This window comes from Neofelis nebulosa, chromosome 4 (assembly GCF_028018385.1).
Source record: "Neofelis nebulosa isolate mNeoNeb1 chromosome 4, mNeoNeb1.pri, whole genome shotgun sequence".
NCBI lineage: Eukaryota > Metazoa > Chordata > Mammalia > Carnivora > Felidae > Neofelis > Neofelis nebulosa.
In genome coordinates, this window is record NC_080785.1 from 21,480,854 (window position 1) to 21,503,456 (window position 22,603).

At 52.5% G+C, this 22,603-nt stretch overlaps 1 protein-coding gene across 2 annotated transcripts in view; it reads left to right on the forward strand.

The window, feature by feature from the left end:
• Window positions 1–22,603, forward strand: part of PLXNA4 (plexin A4) — a 448,488-nt gene that overhangs the window by 376,154 nt on the left and 49,731 nt on the right. For both annotated transcript variants that reach the window (XM_058724248.1, XM_058724247.1), the window contains exons 13-21: window positions 1,138–1,289; window positions 5,672–5,789; window positions 11,873–12,009; window positions 13,185–13,349; window positions 16,133–16,226; window positions 16,679–16,918; window positions 17,591–17,737; window positions 18,398–18,632; window positions 21,467–21,609. In XM_058724248.1, the coding sequence (XP_058580231.1) occupies window positions 1,138–1,289; window positions 5,672–5,789; window positions 11,873–12,009; window positions 13,185–13,349; window positions 16,133–16,226; window positions 16,679–16,918; window positions 17,591–17,737; window positions 18,398–18,632; window positions 21,467–21,609 (1,431 nt within the window). The remainder of the gene's footprint in view (window positions 1–1,137; window positions 1,290–5,671; window positions 5,790–11,872; window positions 12,010–13,184; window positions 13,350–16,132; window positions 16,227–16,678; window positions 16,919–17,590; window positions 17,738–18,397; window positions 18,633–21,466; window positions 21,610–22,603) is intronic.

The following is a 22,603-nucleotide window of genomic DNA, read 5'->3' on the forward strand; positions in this document are numbered from 1 at the left end:
GCCCCTCCAGCCTGGTTTCTCTCACCCTCCTCCAGGGTGGAGCCCCCAATTGTGGCCCTTGGCAGTGGAGAGAGTAGGAAACATTAAGAGGAGGGCCGTCTGGGCTCCTTCAGTTGCGATCCCATTGGTGTTGGCCAATATCCAGTTGCTGGTGTTCAGAGACACCAGGAATGGGAAATGTGCCCTTCTCTGGTCTTTCAAATGCCAGGAGAGGCTGGCACAGAATGTCTTCTGCCACTAGGGTCACTGCTGCGGGATGTCATAATTAGATTGCATGAACTGTATGGGGCACCTACCTCAAAGCAGGCCCTTGGTTGTTGGTTCCCAGCGTCTCAATCATGGGTTTTTAACACCAATGGTGACATCTTGGAAGGAAAAGCCAGTCATTTTGGCCAGTATATGAGGGTAAAGTCTAAATTAATCCCATCTCTGGTAGAAACCAAGCCAGACAATGAAGGCAAAGGGCTTGTGACAGATGCTCTTCTAAATCCAGGAAGATGCTTGGGTAGTTGTGGTTTTCAGCCCAATGGCAACTTGAGAGATAAATATAGTGCCATCACTGAGAAGTCCATGGGAAGTAAGACACCATCCCTGAGCTCAGAGACACAGGATCTGAAGGATGAGGAATCAGACACCAGTGATTGTTACCATGACAGGAGCATTACATGTCAGTGGAGAGAGAGGGGACAACTGGTTATGGGGAAGTGACATTTGAGAAGGATCTTGAAAACTTGGTGGTTTGCCATAGCGTGGAGGGTGGTGGGCATCAAGAGGGTTATTCATTTTCCTTCCGAATGAAACAACACAAGCAAATGTCGGGAGGCTTTATTCCGTGATTTTCTATGAATCACCCGAGAACGGTGTATATCATGTTCCATCCCCTCATCTCTTCCACAAAATAGGAAGGTGAATGAGGGGATTTGAACACTGCTCCTAATACCACACCCAAACACGGACTTCTCTCCCCGAAGTTCCTGCCATTAAGCGTCCCAGACCTGGGTGCCCTTGTGGACAGGGGCCCAACTCAGGGAATGGGGCAGAGAGGGGGAAGAGCCAGAAGCCTCTCCTTGCCCCACCAGCAAGTGAGTAATGGCTCTCTCTCGGTGCCTGTCAAATTACCGCGCTTCCTCCCTCCAGATAATCCCAGTCACGGGTCCTCGGGAAGGGGGCACCAAGGTCACCATCCGAGGGGAGAACCTGGGTCTGGAATTCCGGGACATCGCCTCCCATGTGAAGGTGGCCGGTGTGGAGTGCAGCCCTTTAGTGGATGGCTACATCCCTGCAGAACAGTAAGTGGAAGCCACACGAGACGGCTCTCTCTTGTTGTTGACCCCCCCTTCCCTGGCCAACAATTGACAGCCAATGGCAAAAGGTGTCAGAGACCCTTGGGGTGGGGGGAGTAGAATGCCCCTAATATTCTAGTGTACTCCCCACCCCTGAACTAGCTAGCTACCATATTGGCAAGTGTAGAAAGGGGAGGGGGACATGGGGCTGGGAGGGAAGAGAAAAGTGATCACTACCTCCTTGGGGCGTGACTGTGGGTAGTGGTGAGACAAAGCAAAATGAAGCTCTGCAAGAGAAGTGTGAGTTCAGTTCCCGACCCCCTGCAGTCCCTAACTCCCCACTCATGTCCTCCAATAATGAAAGAAGCTAAACCTCTGGTCCTTTCTGTGGAGACTGAAAATGAAACCCCACACCCACTCTCTGGCCTGTGGGAATTTTGGATTGTTTTTTTCTCCGTGCAGTTTGCTGGTGCCTGGAGTGGGTCATTCCATGATTGACCTTTACCTCCCAATCCGCCTGTTAGAGGACGTTTGTGAGTCATGTATCATTGCCTTCGAAATAAGTAAGCACAATTCTCCAGCCCAGCAGACTCTCCCATGAAATGTTTACCAGCACGATACAATCTATCTTCTATACCATCTTGCTGCCCCTCCCAGAGTGACACCTTACCACCTGTCCTGTGTGCGTGAGTTACTGACTCTTTGCAGGTCTCCCATGGGTAGGTCAGTGCGGGTTACCCGTCAGCTTGCTGGTCTTGCGCAGGTTTCGTGATTCTGGAACCATCAGCACCACTATCCTTACTTCCTCCTGATTTCCCTCCAGATCTTCCTAAAGTGCTCTTAGTAGATGCTGCGATAGAAGGATCTATTCTTGATAGAACTCACCTCATGGTCCGTCACTGCTTACTTGCCCAAAGATCTTTCTGTGGCTCCTTCAACTTTCTGAGTCCTTCCTAGAACAAAACCAAAAGCAAGCTGCTACTGGTATATTGTGATTTGGGGGACTTCAAAATGCCCTACTCTGGACCTGCAAAGCCAGATAGAAAATATATTACTATAAAGTCACATGATTGAAATATTGTGGTGCTAGTTAGATCAGTGGAATAAGATAGAACACCCAGGAAAAGAATCCTGATACATAAAAAGTCAGCGATGTGATAAAGGTGACATTTCAAATCGGCAAGGGAAGCAAAGATCATTCAATAAGTGGTCCTCATTAACTCCCTGAAAAAAATATACACCAGACTCTTATATCACATTATACGCCAAAATAAATTCCAGATGGATTAATGAATTAAGTGACAAAAATAAATCTGTGGAATGACTAGAAGAAAATGCAGGTGAGAATTTATTTGATTTCAAATAAGGGAAGTATAACTGTGCTAAGCATAACAGCAAAAGAAAAAAATTATAAAGAAAAAGATCAGGGGATTGGAGTATACAAAACTTAAAATTTGTTCATCAAAAATCAAAGAAAAACATGAATGATAAACTGGGACTATTGTTATAACCAATTAGAGTTAATACATGCTTTTTCTTAACATGCAAAGAGGTTCCATTAAAAAAAAAAGTAAATATCAGAAAATGAGCAAAGAGCATGACTGTGCAATTCACAAAGTAGACAAAGAACCAAAAGCCATGTAAAAAAGTTAAAATCATTAGTAATCAATGAAATGAAAATTAAAATAATGGGGAACAATTTTTAAAAATCAATGTCCAGTGCAGATGAGAAGCAGGAGAAATAACATATTCATACATTCATATTGAGAATGTAAATTGGGACAAATTTTGTGGAAAGAAATTTAGAAGTGTGGATTGAAAGTCTTCAGTCTGGTCATAATATTTCTAGAACTTTACTTAAATAACCAGAATGCACAAATATTTATTTGCAAGAACACTTATTTGGGCCTTATTTTTTTTTTAATTTTTTTTAACGTTTTTTTATTTACTTTTGAGACAGAGAGAGACAGAGCATGAAGGGGGGAGGGGCAGAGAGAGAAGGAGACACAGAATCGGAAGCAGGTTCCAGGCTCTGAGCCATCAGCCCAGAGCCCGACGCGGGGCTCGAACTCACGGACCGCGAGATCGTGACCTGAGCCGAAGTCGGACGCCTAACCTACTGCACCACCCAGGCGCCCCGGCCTTATTTTTAACAGTGGAAATTTAGAAGCAATTTGTGTATTTTAAAATAGGGAATTAATCAATCCCATCAATTATTGTACATCCACAGGCAGGTAACTATATAGCCATGAAATCTGATATTACAGAAGAATCGTGACCAGGTGTATACTAAAGGTGTATTAGTGAGAACATCATTTACCAAGCAGACTAGAGTTTCTAATTAATTCTATAAAAGATAAAGAAGTCTGAAAACATGTACATCAAAATGCTGACAACAGATACTTCTGGATGGTTGAAATGGGGTGGGAGGAGGTATATGTATGGCAAGTGTTTTCATATACTTTCTATTTTTTCTTTACACTGGACGTGTGCCGGGTATGCTATCTGGACAGAAAGGCATATCTTTTTTACTGGACTCTCACCCAGAAGTTCTTTCTAAGTCAGACACAGAACCTGGAAGCCACAAAGTAAAAGAAGGAGCAGTTTTACCACAGATACTTTTAAATGTTAGTGGAGCAAAAGACATTACAAAGTTGAAAGACAGATGACAGGCTAAGAGAGAATAATTGCAATACTTACTACAGACAAAAGTTAATACTGCTCATTCAGAAGCTCCCACAAAAAGACAATCCATTAGCAATATAAGGAGACAGCTTCAGACAAATCAAAGGAAAGGCTATCTAAGATTTTTTACAGCCACACACACATGCTTGAAACCATCTACATGACTGGTAATCAGGGAAATAACAATGAAAACAAAAAGGAGATCTTTTTTCCCTATTACATTGGAAAAACTGTCAAAGGATTGATAATATCTAGCTTTGGAAAAAGAGTGAAAGAATCTCCCTCTGTTGCTTTTGACGGAAGTGCAAATTGGTAACAACCCTTTTGGACCATTATTTTCTTCTACCTATCAAACATTAAATGCCTAAACAACGACCCCACAAGCTCCCTCCTCAGAGATTTATTCTAATAAATGTGCAATGCTTCGGGACGTATGTGTAAAAAGTTGGTTCATTTTGCGGGGTTATGTGGAGTAGGAGAAAAATCAGGATAAGTTAAATGTACATCAGGAGGAGGATAGTTAAATAAATAATGGTGCAGCCATAGTATGAACTGCAATGAAGCTGTCAGGAAGAATACAGGAGGGCTGTGCCTGACACGAGGCAAATCCACGCTGTGTCTCTGAGTAGAACGAGATGAGTTTGGAACAGTGGAGAGCCATGTTTCACTTTTATTTTAAAAATCCTGTGTATGTTTATATATGTATGTTTGTATATAATTGTTCACGTGTATGTACATAACACTTATGTTTATGTGTGTGTGTAATATCACACGTTATCCACACACACACACACACACGTGTGTGTGTATATTTGCAAATATATATATTCGGGCAAGTTGCCTAACTTTTTCTGTGCCTCAGTTTCTTCATTTGTAAAATAGAGATCTTAATTATATATTGATCTTGTGTGTGTGTGTGTGTGTGTGTGTGTATGCACACACACACTATATGTGTTTGCATAGGTCTAGAGAAAGGTCTATGAGGATATATACATATATACCAAGCTTTTATGAGAGATTAGGAGTGAAAAAGGGACACTTAATTTTACTGTCGCACTTCTGTTTTTGAGGGGTATGAACAAATTTTGTAATTAAAACAATGAGCATTTTTAAAAGGGACAAATGTGTGACTCTCCTCCATCCTTCCCCCTCCCCCCAAGCACGAGTCTCTCCATCCAGCCAAGTGGCCAGCTGGCACCAGTGTGGGGGCAGAAAATACTCCACTGAGGCAGTCCATGCAGTGGGAATGAAGTGCCCCTGAGTGAGGGTCTGAAAACCTTAATTAAGTCTGCTCCAGGGTCCCTGTCTGACATGCTGTGGGCCCTTGGGAAGGTCACTACCTCTCTGGGCCACGCCAGTGGTGTTCCCTGTGCTATTTGGCTGAAACATTTCCCACCCTCTGATTCACAATTCAGTGGACAATTCCTGAACGAGGGAGTGGGTGTCTAGGGTCAGGACACAGGGACCCTCCCCTAGGCTCCTCACTTTCCAAGGGTCTCCAAGGAGACCCCTGTAGGTAGTATTTCCTCATTTCCTGAGAACCAAAGGGGAGCCTTGCAGGGAAGAATCGGGTGTCTTTCCCCTCCTCCTCCCCTGCCCACCCCTGAGATCCTACTGCAGAGAAAAGGCCTGGGTAGGTATGGGGCCCAGGGGTCACATCTGGGAGTCCTGTGACCACAGGGTCTGTCCTCTCCTCTCTGCAGGATCGTGTGTGAGATGGGGGAGGCCAAGCCGAGCCAGCATGCAGGCTTTGTGGAGATCTGTGTGGCCGTGTGTCGGCCCGAGTTCATGGCCCGGTCCTCACAACTCTATTACTTCATGGTGAGTCCCAGCCATCGGCGACCTGACCGGCACGGGCTACAGACCTCGTGACCATGGTTGTTGTCCGGCTAGACCTCTGTGGGCAGACTCCAGGCCGCTTGTGGGAGTCTTTCCTTCAGTGTGTGAGCACAGCGCTCTAAATCTGAAAGGCTGGGTCCCAACCCAAACCTGCGGTGGCTGGCCCAGCCCCAGGGAAGCTGCTGTGGCTCCCAGGCCCAGGGCCCCCAGCTGGCCCAGTGGCAGCGTGGCCAGGCTGGGGTTGGAGCCCTGGCTCTGCTGCCTACTCACTGGGCAAACTTGGGTGAGTTCCTTAACCTTCCTGTGCCTCAGTGTCTTCATTTCTAAAACGGGGGTGATAATACTTACATCTACCCCATGGTATTGTTGTGACAATTACACAAAATGGCTGTGTCACCTCTCTCATTTCCTGTACAGGTTCTGTGGCAGCCGGTGTTTCTACTATGGCCTGCCCTTTCCTTGTACACGGGCACCCTGTCATTTCTATCCCAGAACCCACATTCATTCTGCCTTCCCCCTCACCAGCACCCCTTCCCATGACCTCCTTAACCCCACCCCAACCCCTACCTCACCAGCACCCCTTCTCATGACCTCCTTAACCCCACCCCAACCCCCACCTCACCAGCACCTCTTCCCATGACCTCCTTAACCCAACCCCCACCTCACCAGCACCCCATCTCATGACCTTCTTTACCCAACCCCCACCTCACCAGCACCCCTTCCCATGACCTCCTTAACTCCACCTCAACCCCCACCTCACCAGCACCCCTTCCCATGACCTCCTTAACCCAACCCCCACTTCACCAGCACCCCATCTCATGACCTTCTTTACCCAACCCCCACCTCACCAGCACCCTGTCCCATGACCTCCTTAACCCAACCCCCACCTCACCAGCACCCCATCTCATGACCTTCTTAACCCAACCCCCACCTCACCAGCACCCCATCTCATGACCTTCTTAACCCAACCCCCACCTCACCAGCACCCCATCTCATGACCTTCTTTACCCAACCCCCACTTCACCAGCACCCCGTCCCATGACCTCCTTAACCCCACCCCAATCCCCACCTCACCTGCACCCCTACCCCACCTTCCCTTCCCAGGGCTTGTCTCCAGACCTCACCCTGACCTCCACATCCCCTCCAGCCAGGACCCTCCCTGGCCCTGCAGAGGCGGCCCCTGGTGAGGGGCTCTGCGGGGTTGGGGCTCTCGGGACCTCTCAGCCTTGTCATGTCCAGCAGGTGTGCGGGAGGCATGGGCGTCTCTGTTGCCTCTCACACTGCCTCATTTTCAAAGTTTTGCCATCCAGTTGATTTCTCGGGTTCATGATGGCTGTGATGAGGTAGTTTCCTCACGATTCTAAGCTGCTTTTGGAAGCTGGAAGCCTGAAGTGATAGATGGGCATCAAATGCTCCAGAATAGTCCAGGGGAGCCCACTTTCCACCCTCCGCCCCTTCCTCCCTCCTCTTTCATCTGCCTCCCTCCTCCTCCTCCTTCTTTCTCCATTCAGCTGACAACTCTTTAGCACCACCTGGCAGGATCCTTCTCATGAAATTGTTTGATAAATATTTGCTTAATTGGTTGAATTTCATAATTTAATTCGGTGGCCCCGGCTTGTGGGGGTTACAGTGATGACCTAGACCGGGCACAGCCCATCCCTCGGGGGCCTGAGGTCTAGAAGGAGAGGTATGGCGTACGGGCAGACGGGAATGGAGACAGGTGCATCAGACACCCCTCCAGCCGGCACCCGCGCTCTCTGCTCCCCCTCTACTCCTGAAAACCTCCCCTCCTTCTAAACACAGTTGGCTCTCACTGCACACGCAGGAGCTCACGTAGAAGAACACGCATGTGTAATGGGTTTAATGGATGGGTAAGTTTACCTGGCTCTTTAGGATCTGTACCCCCACCTTCTTCTGAAAGGATTTGAGGAAGTTGCCAAGGGAAACCCAACACACCTGAAGGCAATCAGCGATAAATGTGTGTGTGTGTGTGTGTGTGTGTGTGTGTGTGTATGGAGAGAGGGCATGTAGACCGTACGTTATCTGTATGTATATACCCAGAAGTTGTTAATCCAGCAGAGTCAAGATACTGAGAGGGAGACGCAGACAGACTGAGACAGAGGCAGAGACAGCGCTCCCCAAGTGTTTAGAGGTGTGGCATGGATGCCAAACTTGGGCACAAAATCCAGCTCGGAAATTACCTGGCCAAAGCAAGTGCTGGCCAGCCAGTCACCTGCCCCGCAGTTTGTTTTATGTATTGTTTAGTTTTTAGAGGGAGCGAGAGAGAGGGCGCAAGTGAGCGAGGGGCAGAGAGAGAGAAGGAGAGAGAGAGACAGAGAGGGGGAGAGAATCCCAGGAGGGGCCTGGGTGGGGAGGGAAGGGGGAGGAGAGAGAGAGAAGCGGGGCTCACTGGAAGAAGGACTCGAATTCACAAATCGTGAGATCATGACCTGAGCCGAAGTCAGATGCTTAACTGACTGAGCCACCCAGGCGCCCCTGCCCCGAACAGTTTTTATCCTGGGGTCACGTGGCAGCAACAGATTGGATGGTGATAGGAACGACCACTACCTCAGGAAGCCGGAGTTTGCTTTGGGTGTTAGAGATCTCTGCCAGGTCTCCAGCTGCGGCTCTCCCCTTCGTGACTCACTCAAAGGCCACCGGGGCCCCCTGTCCTGCCGTCACCTCTGTGACCCACCCAGGCTGTCAACTCCCACACACAGCGCGTCATTCCCCCCTCACTTGCCCATTTCTGTCAGGGACTCGTCACCAGGCCACAGTTATCGTGGACAATGGCTCGGCTTCCCTTAATTCTGATTTCAACCACTCCATCACTGGGTCCTAGAGTCTTACTTTTCCCATTTTCATGGCTGCTACAATGGCCTCTTTAAATCCCTGACTTTGAAGGTTGGAACCCATTCTAATCCTAATCCATCTACCCTGTAGAATGTTGGGTCCACCTCAAGAAGGACCCAGGGCCCCACTGCCTCTAGCTGTGGTCCAGTCTCCTCGGTCTGGCCCGCCTTGTCTACCCAATTCTGTTCCCCGAGGCTTTGCATGGCCTGACCCCTTTCCTTTCTCCATCTCCTTCCCCACGTTGCCCCAAGCCCTGTCCTCCTCAATCCTCCAAGCCTGCTTGTGAGCCACTCCACACCTTCTCCGAATAACCAGCCCACAGCACCCATGGAACCTGGCTTACTGGGGATTCCATGGCATCTGCCTGCATGACACTCCGTGTTGCCTCTTGGAGCCCCTGCTCCCTCTGTCAGACCAGTAAGTCTTTGGAGATGAAGCCCCGGCTGTTTATTTCTTTGTTAGCCCCCATGGTGCTTAGACGGTTCTAAACCTTCCTGCATGTTGGACTCTCCCAAGGAGCTTCAAACAAAATGCTCCACACACTACAGGTGGAGCACAAAACTCCCCGGGAGATTCCAACTCAGCCCAGCCTGAGGGCCACTGGCCTAGGAGAAACAATGTTTGTAGAACAGCTGCTGTGTGCCCGTTGATATCTGGTTCCAGGCTTAATTCTTACAAGGAGCCTATGTTGTCAACATTCAAAAGCCCCTTCGGCTCTCAGGTAAGGTCAGTCTTGCCTGCATGACGGTTTTTGCCCCAGAGCAGGATGTGGTTAGATGCAGGGCATCAAGGTGAGGCTTCATGGAAGAAACTGGATGGAAAGGCAGGATAGGATGTTCCGTATGGATCTGGAGTAGTGGGAGGCTGTTCCTGGCATAAGATAGGAGTGCACCTAAAGATGGGAAAAGAAGGGAGGGAGAAGGAAGGGGGTTGATGGCAAGGGAAGAGGTTGGGACAGAAAGAGAAGTCAGTAAACAAAAGAGCTGTTGCCACAAGGCAAAAAATGCACCCGCCCAGTGGGGCCCTGGGACTTGGCGGTGTGTGAGGGACTGTGCTGATGCCACGTGTCCACTGGGGAAGACGTTCAGGGAGGGGAATGATGCTGGGGAGCTCGGTCTCCTCCCCCGTCCCTCCTGTGCATTTAAGGGCCCAGTCATTGAGGCTACCCCAGAGCTCCTCAGGGTCCAGGGAGGGAATGAGGGGCAGAGGTTCCCATGAGTCTCAACTGAGAGGTGGGAAGAGACAGAGTGACCCTCTCTCCAGCATCTCAGAGCCCTCATAGCCTCCCCACACAGCTAGGCAGCTTGCAGGTGGCCCTACTTGGGCCCCACAAAGAAGCCCGTGACTCCTCTGGGGTCCTGGGACAGCTCAGGAACCCCTTCCCAGGGGTCCTCCGGAGACATGGGGCACGTGGGGCATGGGCCTCTTCTTCAGGGATGCCTCTCAGGACCTGGGGCATGCTGGGGAGCCCCCTTCCCTGTGCTGAGATTGGGAGTAAGGTTTGAGTCTGATTCAGTTTCCCTCCACAAATCAGGCCAGACTCTGATTTGTGGGTTTATTCACCCAAAAGCCAAAACCCGACCGCCAAGGCCAAGGGATCATCATCCTTGGTCTCGTCACCTGTTCTGTCCCTAGAGATCTCCACGGAGGGAATCTTTCCCTTCCCTAGCTCCAGCCAGGAGCCAAGTGAAGGGGTGGCAAGTAATACAGAATTTGATTTCCCGTGCAAACCCGCCGTGAAATATTTATGAAGCATGACTTGAATAATTAATAGTTTCTCACAACTTTAAAACATGTCTCAGTATCATCCACTCCTCACCCCCGCCCCCAGCCCGCCACTGCAGGGCCAACAAGGATTACTCCCTTCCACCCCTTCTAGAACCCCACCCACAGGCTGCCAGAGAGCCTCTTCTTCCCACGTTGCTGCCACCCCCATCTGTCTTAACCTGCCTGTTTTTTTACTTTATCTCTAGGCCCCCCCTTGCCTCGCACAGACAGCGCCCTCTTTCCCTTCCAGACAGTGGGACAAAGGCACCATGTGGGGGAGGTGACTTGCAAGTTACAGAACCGGAAAACCGGCAGGCCCCTTTGAGATAACTGTGTTTTGATCCAGCTCCCTGATTTTGTGATCAGAGAGGTTACATGGTTTGTCCAGAGTCCCACAGCATGATCTGGGCAGAGCTGTGCTCCACTCTTTCCACAGCCTCACCCCACCTGTGTCCCAGTCTCCATTTGAGCCAGCAGCAGCTCCAGAATGAGGGGTTCCTTAGCATTGTGGTTGCCAGGTGCTCGGGATCTGCAGGGACCCGGTGGGCAGATGGGCCCCACGTGTGGGGTGGACACTGGGTGGCGGGCAAGTGTCCCCGCGGGCCCCCCACCACCCCGCATACCTGCCAGCCTCACTGGGGCTCCTCCCCTCCTCCCGAGGTGTTATTGAGGCCTCTCCTGGGGAGGTCGCCTGCGGGCTGGGAGCCCAGTAGGTTCAACTTTTGGTGCAGAATTCTTTAAGGGGCAGGGGAGAGCGAAATCTTCATTTAAATGCAGATACGGGCTTCTCACCTGGGACTGAGGAAAGTTTTTTTCCATTAAAATGCTAATGAGAGCAAAGCACAACTCCAAATCCTCAGCTCACAGGTGCCCCCTCCCCATCCTCACTCCATCCCTGACCCTTCTTCACTCCTCCCCCTGGGTTTCCCTGGGGCCCTCACCACCCACCGCTCAGGCCTCTGAGCGTTTGGACAGCTCTCTTAACAGGCCCATGGAAGGAACAGGTCACCTTCCCAAAAGCACCCGAGACTGGAGAGGTGATGGAGAACCGGAGCTCTGGAGTCAGATCTCAGATGTGCCACTTTTTAGCTGTGTGACCTCGGGAACTTTACTTAACATCTCTGAATTTTTTCTGTAAGATAGGTAATAATGCCTACCTTGTAGAATTGACTGAGCAAATAAATTATATAGAGATGGACGAAGATATAAAGCGTGCCAGTTAAAACGTCAGCACATAGCAGCTATTACTACTGTTATGAATATAGAGGTGTAAGCTCTCAGGGTCCAGAACGTAGCTTTCCCACACAAGCTCAATAAAATCTTCATGGGCTCTTTGGGAGGCCACCGTTACTGAGGATTCCAGAAGGCAGCTCCGGGGAGCGGGGTGCTGCCTCTCTTCGGACCCTGCCTCAGTTGTGTCTCAGGCCAGATCCTTTCCTGCACAGACGCTGACTCTCTCGGACCTGAAGCCCAAACGGGGGCCCATGTCGGGGGGCACCCAAGTGACCATCACGGGCACCAACCTGAACGCGGGCAGCAATGTGGTGGTGATGTTCGGGAAGCAGCCTTGCCTCTTCCACAGGTAACTCAGCTCAAGGCAGGCCTCAGGGGCCCACAGCCCAGTGGGTGGGGCCGGTGGGGCAGCCTCAGGGCAGCAGACGACCAGGGCTAACCTCCTAGAAGTGCCTTCTCTTCCCTGAGAAAGTGGCCTTTCTCTTTGAGGGAGGATTTGATGGGCAGAACTGGCTGTGGATGTTTTTGCCTCAGTCTGGAGAACTGCCAGGCACCCCATTCATGCTGCTGCCCACCATTTAGCCTTTGTGCCCCTATACCAACCGCTGTACAGAACCCTCGGGTTCCGCAGGACTCCCTGGGGAATCTAGAGCCCCTGCCGGCAGGCTAGCCTCTCTCCAGCTGCTGCAGAGCCAGCCAGACCTGCTGAAATCTGCTAGGGGCCCCTACCCCAGCTGGCTGAGGTTCAGCCTCCAAGGGCAGCCGACTTTCTCCCCATTGATTCCACCATCCAGGCCCAAAAGGGCACACCTTCTGTAAGCCAGGAGCCTGGGGTATAGGAGGGAGGTGGGAGGTTCGTCTGATGCAGGACTCAGATTTGGTGGGGACGTGACATTCTGCAGGAGAGGTTTTCCTGGGACAGAACTATGCTGAGGGCTGTGACAGATCTGAAGTCAGGCCAGTGATCAAGAAAAAACTGTTCTGACACTTGCTAAAATGGTAAGGAAGAGTTCACTCAGGATTATTGCAATAGGCGCCAAGAGTATCACAAGGGGGAAAGAAAGAAATCAGGTTTGACTCCAAATATGGCAAAGACATGGGTGGATTTATAGCCAAGCAGCATAGTGAGGGGGTCAGTGATGGCAAATTACTAAGATGAATAGGAATAGGGAGATTCTTGCTAAAGGGACTTAACAGGATTCTTGCCGAAGGCAGCCCAGGGTACTCAGGTATCAACTGGAGGGGGGTCGGGAGTTTTGACTTAGCAGGATTCTTGCTCCAAATGGGGCTTGACAGGCCCAGGACAGGGCCCAAGGATAAGGCCTTGTTGAAAAGAGGGCTCAGAGGAACCTGTCTACCGTTGGGTCAAGTCTCTGCAGTAGTGCCTGGAGCTTTATATCTGAGGCAGCGCTGACTTACTGCCTCTGAGGAGCCTGACGAACAGGGAGGGGTGGGAGGGCCCTGACCCGGACCCCTGTCCCCATCAGCACCCGGAGCCCAGCTCCATGTCTGCCCTCCCTGCAGACGCTCTCCGTCCTACATCGTCTGCAACACCACGTCCTCAGATGAGGTGCTAGAAATGAAGGTGATGGTGCAAGTGGACAAGGCCAGCATCCACCAGGACCTGTTCTTCCAGTATGTGGAGGACCCCACCATCGTGCGGATCGAGCCAGAGTGGAGCATAGTCAGGTAGGGGCAGCCCTGACCTCAGTTTTCCTTCCTCAACTCTCAAGAGCCAAGGACAGTTCTGGGGCCCAGTCCGGCTTTGAGGACTGATGAAGCGGGGTTGACTCAGAGCACCCCCCCAAATCAGACCCTCCTTCCAGGGTGCCCTCCTTCCACTGAGAACACCTCTGAACGGGACCCGGCCCCTGAGGCCAAGCTCTGACCGGCAAGAGCCCGTGACCCCTAATCTGAGCATTGGTGGGTACACCCGGAGGAAATGATCCCGTCATAGGGACCGCTGAGGGGGTGCCAGTCCTCTTCCCCTGAACCTCCCTTCTGGCAAATATGGGCGATAATTCCGATCCTGCTGAGGGATGCAGGAGAAAGAGATCAGATCCAACTTCTTCTTGGCCTGCTCTTGAACAAAAACGTGCCCTGACCACCAGGGTGCAGTTCAGATGTCTGTCCTCCGGGCTTCTGTAGCATCCTGCCATTCCCCTGTCCTGCTCTGTCATGACCCCGAGTTGTCTGCTTGCTTCGACCTTCGCTCTATTGCAAACTCCTCAAGGGCAGGGAGTAGATCTTGTTCCCTGCTCTTTTCCCGGGGGCCCAAAACAAGTGTAGAGAGCGCATGTCCTAGGAGGGAGCCAGGTATGTGCTGTTACAGCAACGCCCTCTAAGGCCACCTCTCACTCAGCCATTCGCAAGCTGACTTGTACCAGCTGCGTAACTTCCCGGCCTCCCTTCTGGAGAGGTTCACAGGGGGCTTTGGAAACTCCAGGATCCCTAGGGACCCTCCCAGTCCCCCCTTGGTGGGGCTGTGCAGCGTGGCATCTCCCTTCAGGGAGGGAGCGCTGTTCCAGTCCCTGGGGGATACATTGTAATGGGAAGGGCATCCTGACACCAAGGGCCCTGCTGACCTTTGGGAAACTGCTGGATCAGGGGCTGAGGTGGAATGGAACAGGCCTTGGGGTCAGAAGGAGTGGGCTCAGCCCAGCTCTACTTTTAACCAGCCAAAGTAACCAATCACCTTAAAGGTTACTTGACTTCTCTGGGCTCATGGTTTCTCCTCCATCAGCTCCCTCCTGGGGCACTGGGAGGGGTAAGCAGAACGCCTACGCACAGTGCAGTGCCTGGCCCAGCTCTCTCCCACTGCCCCTCACCCACCCTCCCCACCGTGGGCTTCAGTTCTAGAGGACATCTGGCATCAGGGAAAGGGGGAACGCATAGAGATGTGGTCTCCCTGGCTGAAGCGGGCGTCAAGGACAAGTCCAGTACAGAGAACAATCTTTTAAACTGGGGTTGAGCAGACTCCAACCTGGGGGCCAGATCTGGCCATCTGCCTCCTTTTATAAATAAAGTTTTATTGGAACACAGCCATGCTCATTCATATATGTTTTGTCTGTAGCTGCTTTCTCAACACAACAGCAGAGATGAGTAATTGCAACAGACCATATGGCCTGGGAAGCCTAAAATATTTACTCTCTGGCCCTTTCCAGAAAAGTTTGCCACCCCCCGCCTTACAGCCACGAAAGGCAGCCTTTGCTGAGATCAGATTTGGTTGTCCTAAGCAGTTACCTCCTAAGACCCAAAGTTTATAAGCTTTAGCTGTGATTTTAAAGTAGATGAATATGAGGCACAAAGAGGGGGAAAATAGTCTGTAGAAAGCTATTCTGGGATTTGCCCCCTGAGGCCCCGGGAATCTAGGAAGTTGGTGTAGCCCTTTGCCTAGACAAACTCTACAGCTCCCTAAGGAATTCACAGTCTGGGTTAATTCAGCTCTTCCTCATGTCATTGTCACAGAAGTAGAGGTGTTGTCCTTCCTGGCACTCAGTAGTGGACCCTGAGTCACGTTCATAACAAGAGGGAGGTTGGAGGTTTGGGGCCTGCCAGCCGGCCCTAGAGTTTTTGCTGCAGTGAACAAATTCTCCGATGGGGTGGGGCTCTGCAGAGTGAGGCTTCAGACTGCTCCCAAGAGTCTGGGCTACTAAGGATCAGTGATGGGGGGCGGGTCCGTTGGTAAATGCGTGTTGAATTGGTGATGGAGAAGATTGGGAGATGGCCAGATAGCAGAATACCATTGTGGAACACCGCCATGGGCAGAAGAGCCTGTCTGGGTTTTACAGGAATCTCCCAGCATGCATGTGCATGTGTGTGTAGGCGCATGCTTGTGTGTGTGTGTGTGCACACGTGTTGGGGGGGAGGGAGAGGGAGCGGGAGAGGCAGGTGGAGGGCAAGAGGAAGCCAGGGAATAACTGGGAGTGCAGAGATGAGCAGATGCATAGGGAGGTAGAAATGAATGTGGGTGACAGAGATTCTTTATTCGCCAAGCTTGTAACTGTTGCAGATGAAATTGTAGTAATTTCTGGGGAGGAGACAGTGCTCAGACCCTGGAGGGTCTGGTGGGGGGGCGTCTTGGAGCAAGGCTCTCATTAGGCCAAGGCTAGTGTGAAAATCTCCCTGAGATCGGTGAGGGCTGGGGCAGAGACACCAGGGGCTGCAGAGAAACATCTGGCTCCAGTCAGGAGGCTTCAGAGCCTCCACGGGTGTCCAAGCTCTCGATGAGCCCAGTGCTGGACAGCCGCAGACATCTGGTTATCACTGTCGTCCCCTTGGCTGCTGAGAGCTCATCCTTATCATTATTCAGTCAGTTTGTCATCATTGTCCCTGTGAACATTATCACGCCTCCTGGCTATCATTGTCTTTAATGTCAGAGCTCAGCCTGATTGATCATCATCATCATCTTCAAGTGCCTTTGCTATTCCTATCCCCGTGTTGACACGCCTCCTCCTTTCTTCCCCGGGCAGTGGAAACACACCCATCGCCGTATGGGGGACTCACCTGGACCTCATACAGAATCCCCAGATCCGTGCCAAGCATGGAGGGAAGGAGCACATCAATGTGAGTCCAGGGTGGGCAGGGAACACGGGCAGGGAGCATGAGCACCACTCAACATGTCCTGACGGGACCCAGACACCCTGGAGCACTGGGACGATGGGATGAGGGAGCAGACATGAGGGCATTTTCATACCTTGGGGTACAGGCACAGAAAAGCAGTCACTTCTGGGGGTTCTGGGGTTTCATATCCTCATTCCTCCACCTTTCAGACCTCCGGTGCTGCCCCTTAGCTTAGAGATCCCCTAGTCACTGCCACACCCACTGTGGACAAAGCAGATCTAGATGCCACTGCAGAGTCTGCTGCTTGAGTGCCCAGGTTCTGTGGTCGTGGCTGCGGAGGGGTGGCAGCCCAGGTCAGCGCCATGCTGTTTGATGGCACTGGGGGGACCCTGGTGGGTGCGTTGGGGCTCTATGGGTTCAGGCGCTGCATAAGTCCCCCTTTCTGGCTCCTCCAGCTCTGTGAGGTCCTGAACGCCACTGAGATGACCTGCCAGGCTCCGGCCCTCGCTCTGGGGCCCGACCACCAGTCTGACCTGACCGAGAGGCCTGAGGAGTTTGGCTTCATCCTGGACAACGTCCAGTCCCTGCTAATCCTCAACAAGACCAACTTCACCTACTATCCCAACCCCGTGTTTGAGGCCTTCGGGCCCTCAGGAGTCCTGGAGCTCAAGCCTGGCACTCCCATCATCCTGAAGGTAGAGTGAGGTGGTGGGCGGGAGGTGGGAAGCCGGGAGGCTGCTGCATGGAATGGGGATGCTTTTCAAGTCCCAGAGAAAGGCCAGAAGTCATGGGCTCTGGCCCAATTTCATGACCGCCGTCCCTAGCAGAGGTTGTGTCATAGTCCAGAGCGTGGAAAACACTGCCTCCGAGTTTGTATTGGGAGGCAAACTCTCTTTACAGGCCGTAGAGACCTGATCGGGGCAGCTGGACCCATCCTGGCCATCTGTCTCCCAGGCTTCCTGTGTCCCCCGAGTCCAGGACCTGGGAGGTCAAAGGTGCACACTGCTTCCTCCCGTGTAGCCCTTTGCAAACCACAGCATAGGGTTTCTTTGGAGCATGGGTAGCAACTTAATTTTAACTCCTGTGACAATTTCAATCAATTGGTACCGATTGACTGTAGCTCTGTGTTGAGAGGGATTCTGAGGCTGCACTCGGATGAGCTCAAAAGAGTGCCCCGATCACTGACTCCCCACCGAGGAAAGGGGAATGGCAGTGTATGTGTCACAAAGCTTTAGGACTTGTTGTGGAAGGTGGCCTCTCCACCAGCTCGCCAGCAGGATGGGACCCCTGGTTGGGAGACGTGGCAGCCAGCCAGGAGCTATGATGCTGACTCTGGGGTGGGAACCTAGGCTCTCCTGTCCCTCCAGGGCAAGAACCTGATCCCACCGGTGGCTGGGGGTAATGTGAAACTGAACTACACCGTGCTGGTTGGGGAGAAGCCGTGCACGGTGACGGTGTCGGATGTGCAGCTGCTCTGCGAGTCCCCCAACCTCATCGGCAGGCACAAAGTGATGGTGAGGCCGGCGGGGCCCTGATCTGGATGGGGCGGGCACTTAGGGATGCGAGAGTGTGAGCGGACCGGCTCCATGCTGGGCTGCCAGGGCTTTCCGGGAGGCGATTCTGGCCCTCTCGGAACTTCCTTCGTGGCCACCCATCACCCCTTGTTCCCTCTCTCTGTCATGCTTCCCACCTCCTTCTTGTGCATTGTCATTCTTTCCTGACGCTGGTGTTACAATAAAGGCCATGCAAAACAGCTCTAGGGATGTGCTGCATGGCCTGTTACAGGCTAGAGACCCTTCCAGGAGAGCACTGTTGTTGGCCCCAGGAGGGCCATAATATGCTCTGCCTCAGTCTTCCAATCCTTATGATGGGATGAATCTCAGGGAGCGGTCATTGAAGACGTGTCAGACTTCTTTAGGTCCCAGTCGTGGGCTGTTTCCTTATGAAGATGGACAACATTAGTCCCGGCTGAGGGAATTTGCAGCTTCCCGTCTGCGGGGGTGGCCTGCTCTGAGCCATCCGGACCCATCCCCAGGCCCCCACACACCCTCTCCTCTGTTCCGACCCGCGACGGTTTTCCTCCCTCGAGCCCTTTCCTTCATCCTGCCCCGGGGCTGCTTCCCCGGGGTGCTCTGAGCCCGCTCCCAGCTTCCTCTCGCGTGCTGTGCCCCCAGGCCCGAGTCGGTGGCATGGAGTACTCCCCGGGGATGGTGTACGTGGCCCCAGACAGCCCGCTCAGCCTGCCCGCCATCGTCAGCATTGCTGTGGCAGGCGGCCTCCTGGTCATCTTCATCGTAGCCGTCCTCATCGCCTACAAACGCAAGTCCCGCGAAAGTGACCTCACGCTGAAGCGGCTGCAGATGCAAATGGACAACCTGGAGTCGCGTGTGGCCCTGGAGTGCAAAGAAGGTACTGGAGGACCGGGGACCGTGCCCCGCCCCCCGCCCCCCGGCCCGAGTCTGTGCGCGTGCGCCTCACACAGGGCAGCGGGCTAGGCACCTGCAGGCCGCACTGGGGGCCGGGTGTCTAACCTCTAACTCTGCTCTCCAAGCCTGTATCCAGACAGATCCCTTATCCCAGCAGACCCACCCCTTCCCTGGCGAGGCCGCCCTCCCCTCCCTCCAGGTGCCCCCTTCCCCTCTTTCCCCAGGTCAGGCTGGGATCATCCTAAGCTCCGTGAGAGCAGTTTCCAGCCCAGAATCCTGGCCGCCGGGGTTTTATGCTCTCCTGTTGGGGACACCCTGGGGTGTCTTGACATGACACATTCAGCAACCTGCAGCTCCCTTCCTTGAGGAGGAAGGTACGGCTGTAGGGCTGATTTGAGATGTAGAAGGAAGAGGGTTTCCCAGCCTGTATGTTTAAAAATTACCAACACCGCCATGATGTGAAATCAGCTGCAGTAAATCCAAGAAGGAAATTTAGGAGTCAGACTCTTGTCGCCTGCCAGATATCATGATATCATCTCGTGAGTCACCCTGGGAGGGTCTGAGTGGATTCTTTGCCATGGATTTATTCTCCGAGCCAATCCGGCCTGTACCTGGGGCTCTCCCATCCCCACTAGGGAAGCCGCAGCTCCCTCTGATGGGGAAGTGGGTCCATCCTGTCCCCTCAGTACATCCTTAGCTGTCAACACTGGCATCTGCCTTGTGGGACTGTTAATTACTGCCTTTTATTATATTTACGCTGCTTAATTTTTTTCTCCGCAATGTACTCTTCCCTCTAATTAGGTGTAGTGATTAGAATCTCTTTTATGTGTGGCAGGCACGAGGCTTTGAATGTTGGAGGCGCTTAGTGACTTGAAGGAAAGCTGCAGACAGATTAAAAAACCACCCCCCTCCTTCTCCTCTCCGCCAGCTGAGCACCCCCAACGGGGAGCGGGCAGAGAGGGGAATGTGAAGCCAGGTTCCTCTCGGAAAGTTCTGGAGAAGGAGGAATTAGCAGTCAGGGAGTCCAGCCGAAGAGGGTCAGCGGAGGCGCCAGGAGAGGGCCTTGGCTTCTGGCTCGGGAGAGAGCTCTCCTGCGTGAGTGAGACGAGAGAGGTGTAGAGCAAAGTACATGGAGATTCGCCACGGAAGTATTCGTCGGGGGTGCCCAGAGCTGGTTCTCAAACATGTAAGGGGCAGCTTGGGTTCGGGGAAGGTGACTCCCCAAAGACTTGAGAGTAAGCTGGGACGTCACCCACACTCAAACCCAGGCCCTGCGCTGGCCTGGCCTCTTGAGACATAAACACACACACGCGTGCTTACATGGCCACAGCAACTCACTGACATGCACACACACCCAGACGGTCACTCACGCACACACTCACTAATGCCCACGCACGCATTGCACACATTCCCACAAACACACACGCGTTCCTCACTCAGGACATACGTGAATGTTCACCAGTGGTTTCGGTGACAGTACGTGCCAGACGTCTTACCGAGTCCTCCTCCTGCACACGTGTGCACACACACTGGTGTGAGTTCTACTTGGATGCGTTACGGTTGCTCTGCCTTCGGAGTCGTTCGCCTTGGCAGGGCCCCGCCCCCCCCCGTGTCAGTGTGACCAGTGGTGCAGATGGACAGCAGAGCAGGGGAGGTCTGGCGCAGCCTCTCCAGGGGCCCGGGTGGGGTCCTCACGATTCCGTCAAATGAGAAGCAAATGAGAAGCCTCGAGGCCTGGAGACCCAAGGTCCGTGGGCCCAAGTTGGCACTGTGGGGTGCAGTGGGGCCCCCGTCCACAGTGCCTGGGGCAGCCGTGTTGTGTTTGTGTCGTGTGATCAGTAGAGCCCACAGAATACTGTTTTTCCATTCTTGTGTGTATGGAAATCGTAAGAAGTATCGTTTCATCGGTGCCCACTGGCTGTGTTAATCCACGCTGGTTGTGTGTGAACGTGCGTGTGTCTCACGCATGCATGCACGCGAGTACGTGTGCGTGTGCCCTAGAGGAAGACGGAGCGGGGGAAGGTCCGGCACGTCATTTCTGACGGCCTTCCGGGGCAGAGGGTGGCCTGGGAGGAGGGCTGTGCTCAGGACAGAGTGTGGCCGCAGCTTTGGCGCTGTGTGACCACCTGGGCCGTGTGCTAGACTTCCTTGGGGGCAGGAAGGAAGGGCGTCTTGCAGCTCCGTGACCATCTGGAGGCCTGAGCTGCCTCCACAGACAGCAGTGCCCACATGCAGACCATAATTCACCGTGGAGTGACATCACCTTGAGGAAGGAAAGACAAAGATACACCCTTCATATCTATCCAGAAGGAATACAGTAATGTGGCAGAGCCTTCGTCTTGGCCCCATTGGATGGTTTGTGGTTTGAAGGCTCCAGTGAGCTGCGTGGCCCAGAACTAGGACTGCAGAAGAAATTGTTTTTCACTTTTATAAGAAAGCCCACTATAAAACGCAGAATTAGGACTAGACCCTCCACCACTGGAACCTCTCCCCTCCCTCCCCCGTCCTTTGACGTCCCCCCTACCCCCCAGCATATTCTGTAAACCAAAACCATTCAGGCCCCAGCAGCAGGACAAATCTATGGACAGCCACCCCCACCCATGCTTTGGAAGGGATTTGGCCCAAGACAAGCCTCCTTGTGACACATTCTATCTCTCCTTCCTATATCATTCTCCCCAGCTACTTAAAACATCCCACGTTATTCCTGCACACCTGCAGCCTATTGCCCGTGTCTCCTAAAGGCCTGGGTGAGGGTTCTGAGCCTCAGACTCGAGGCCCACCCCAGCCAGCAGTCTCATGGGCTTCCCTTTGTACCAGCTTTTGCTGAGCTGCAGACGGACATCCATGAGCTGACCAGTGACCTGGACGGAGCTGGGATCCCCTTCCTGGATTACAGAACGTACACCATGCGGGTGCTGTTCCCAGGGATTGAAGACCATCCTGTGCTCCGAGACCTCGAGGTGAGAAGTAGGACCCATAACCAAGCCTTCCCCATCAAGGTGCTAGTGCAGAGAAAGGTGTCGGTGACCTGCAAATGCAGCCACCTCATTGGGAGGTGAGAAAGCTGAGGCCAGGGAGGGGATGTGACTTGCCCAAGGCTTCCCCCTACCCCCCGGTTGTAACGGCAGCCAGCCCGTCCCTTGGGAGGAAATGGGGCCGAGCCAGGGAGCCATCTGAGCAGAGATGGGAGTAGATTTGGGTTCTAGGGGTCATGGAGCCCTTGAGAATTGAATGGAAGTTGAAGAAAAACTGTACATATACACAAAAACAACACATCTGGCAGCTAATGTAACGCGCTCACGGACTCCTGTTTAGGAAACTCCCATGATGTAAGGGATTTCACCACATAGTTGGTGCTCAATAAATACATGTGGAAAAAATAAGTGATGTGCTGGGAAGCGGGGGTGGAAGCGTGAACGATAAGAATATAACTGTCTTTTGTACCAGCAGGACCTCATCTTTTGAACATTTTATCACTTCCTGTCTAGCATAGTATCTGGCTTATGCATATATTCATACTGTGCTTTGTTCCGAAAGGGATTTCGGATGACTTATCAAGATAAATACCAGAGAAAAGTGAAAAATATAAATGAGGAAACCAGGGCAAAATAATAATCGTAAGGCATAATCGCTGTTAGCGGGCTGCCGACTAAGCTCCCGGTCCAGTTGTAAGTACTTCATACGTGTGTGCGGATTTACTGTCTCACAAGCAGTCTGAAGAAGTCGCGCTTCTTTGAGAGGCAGCAAAACTAAAGGCACAGAGAACTCCGGGGCCACGCAGCCGGGAGGGGGTGGCACCAGGATTTGAGTCCTGCAGTTAGACTTCAGGGTCTGTGCTCCCAATGATGAGTCTTTGCACGTCACTGTCGTGCCTTCGGGCTCTGGATACTTATTAGGACGGATCAAAACTCTCCAGGCAAAGCAACAGTAGAGATTAAGGCTAATTCCAAGACT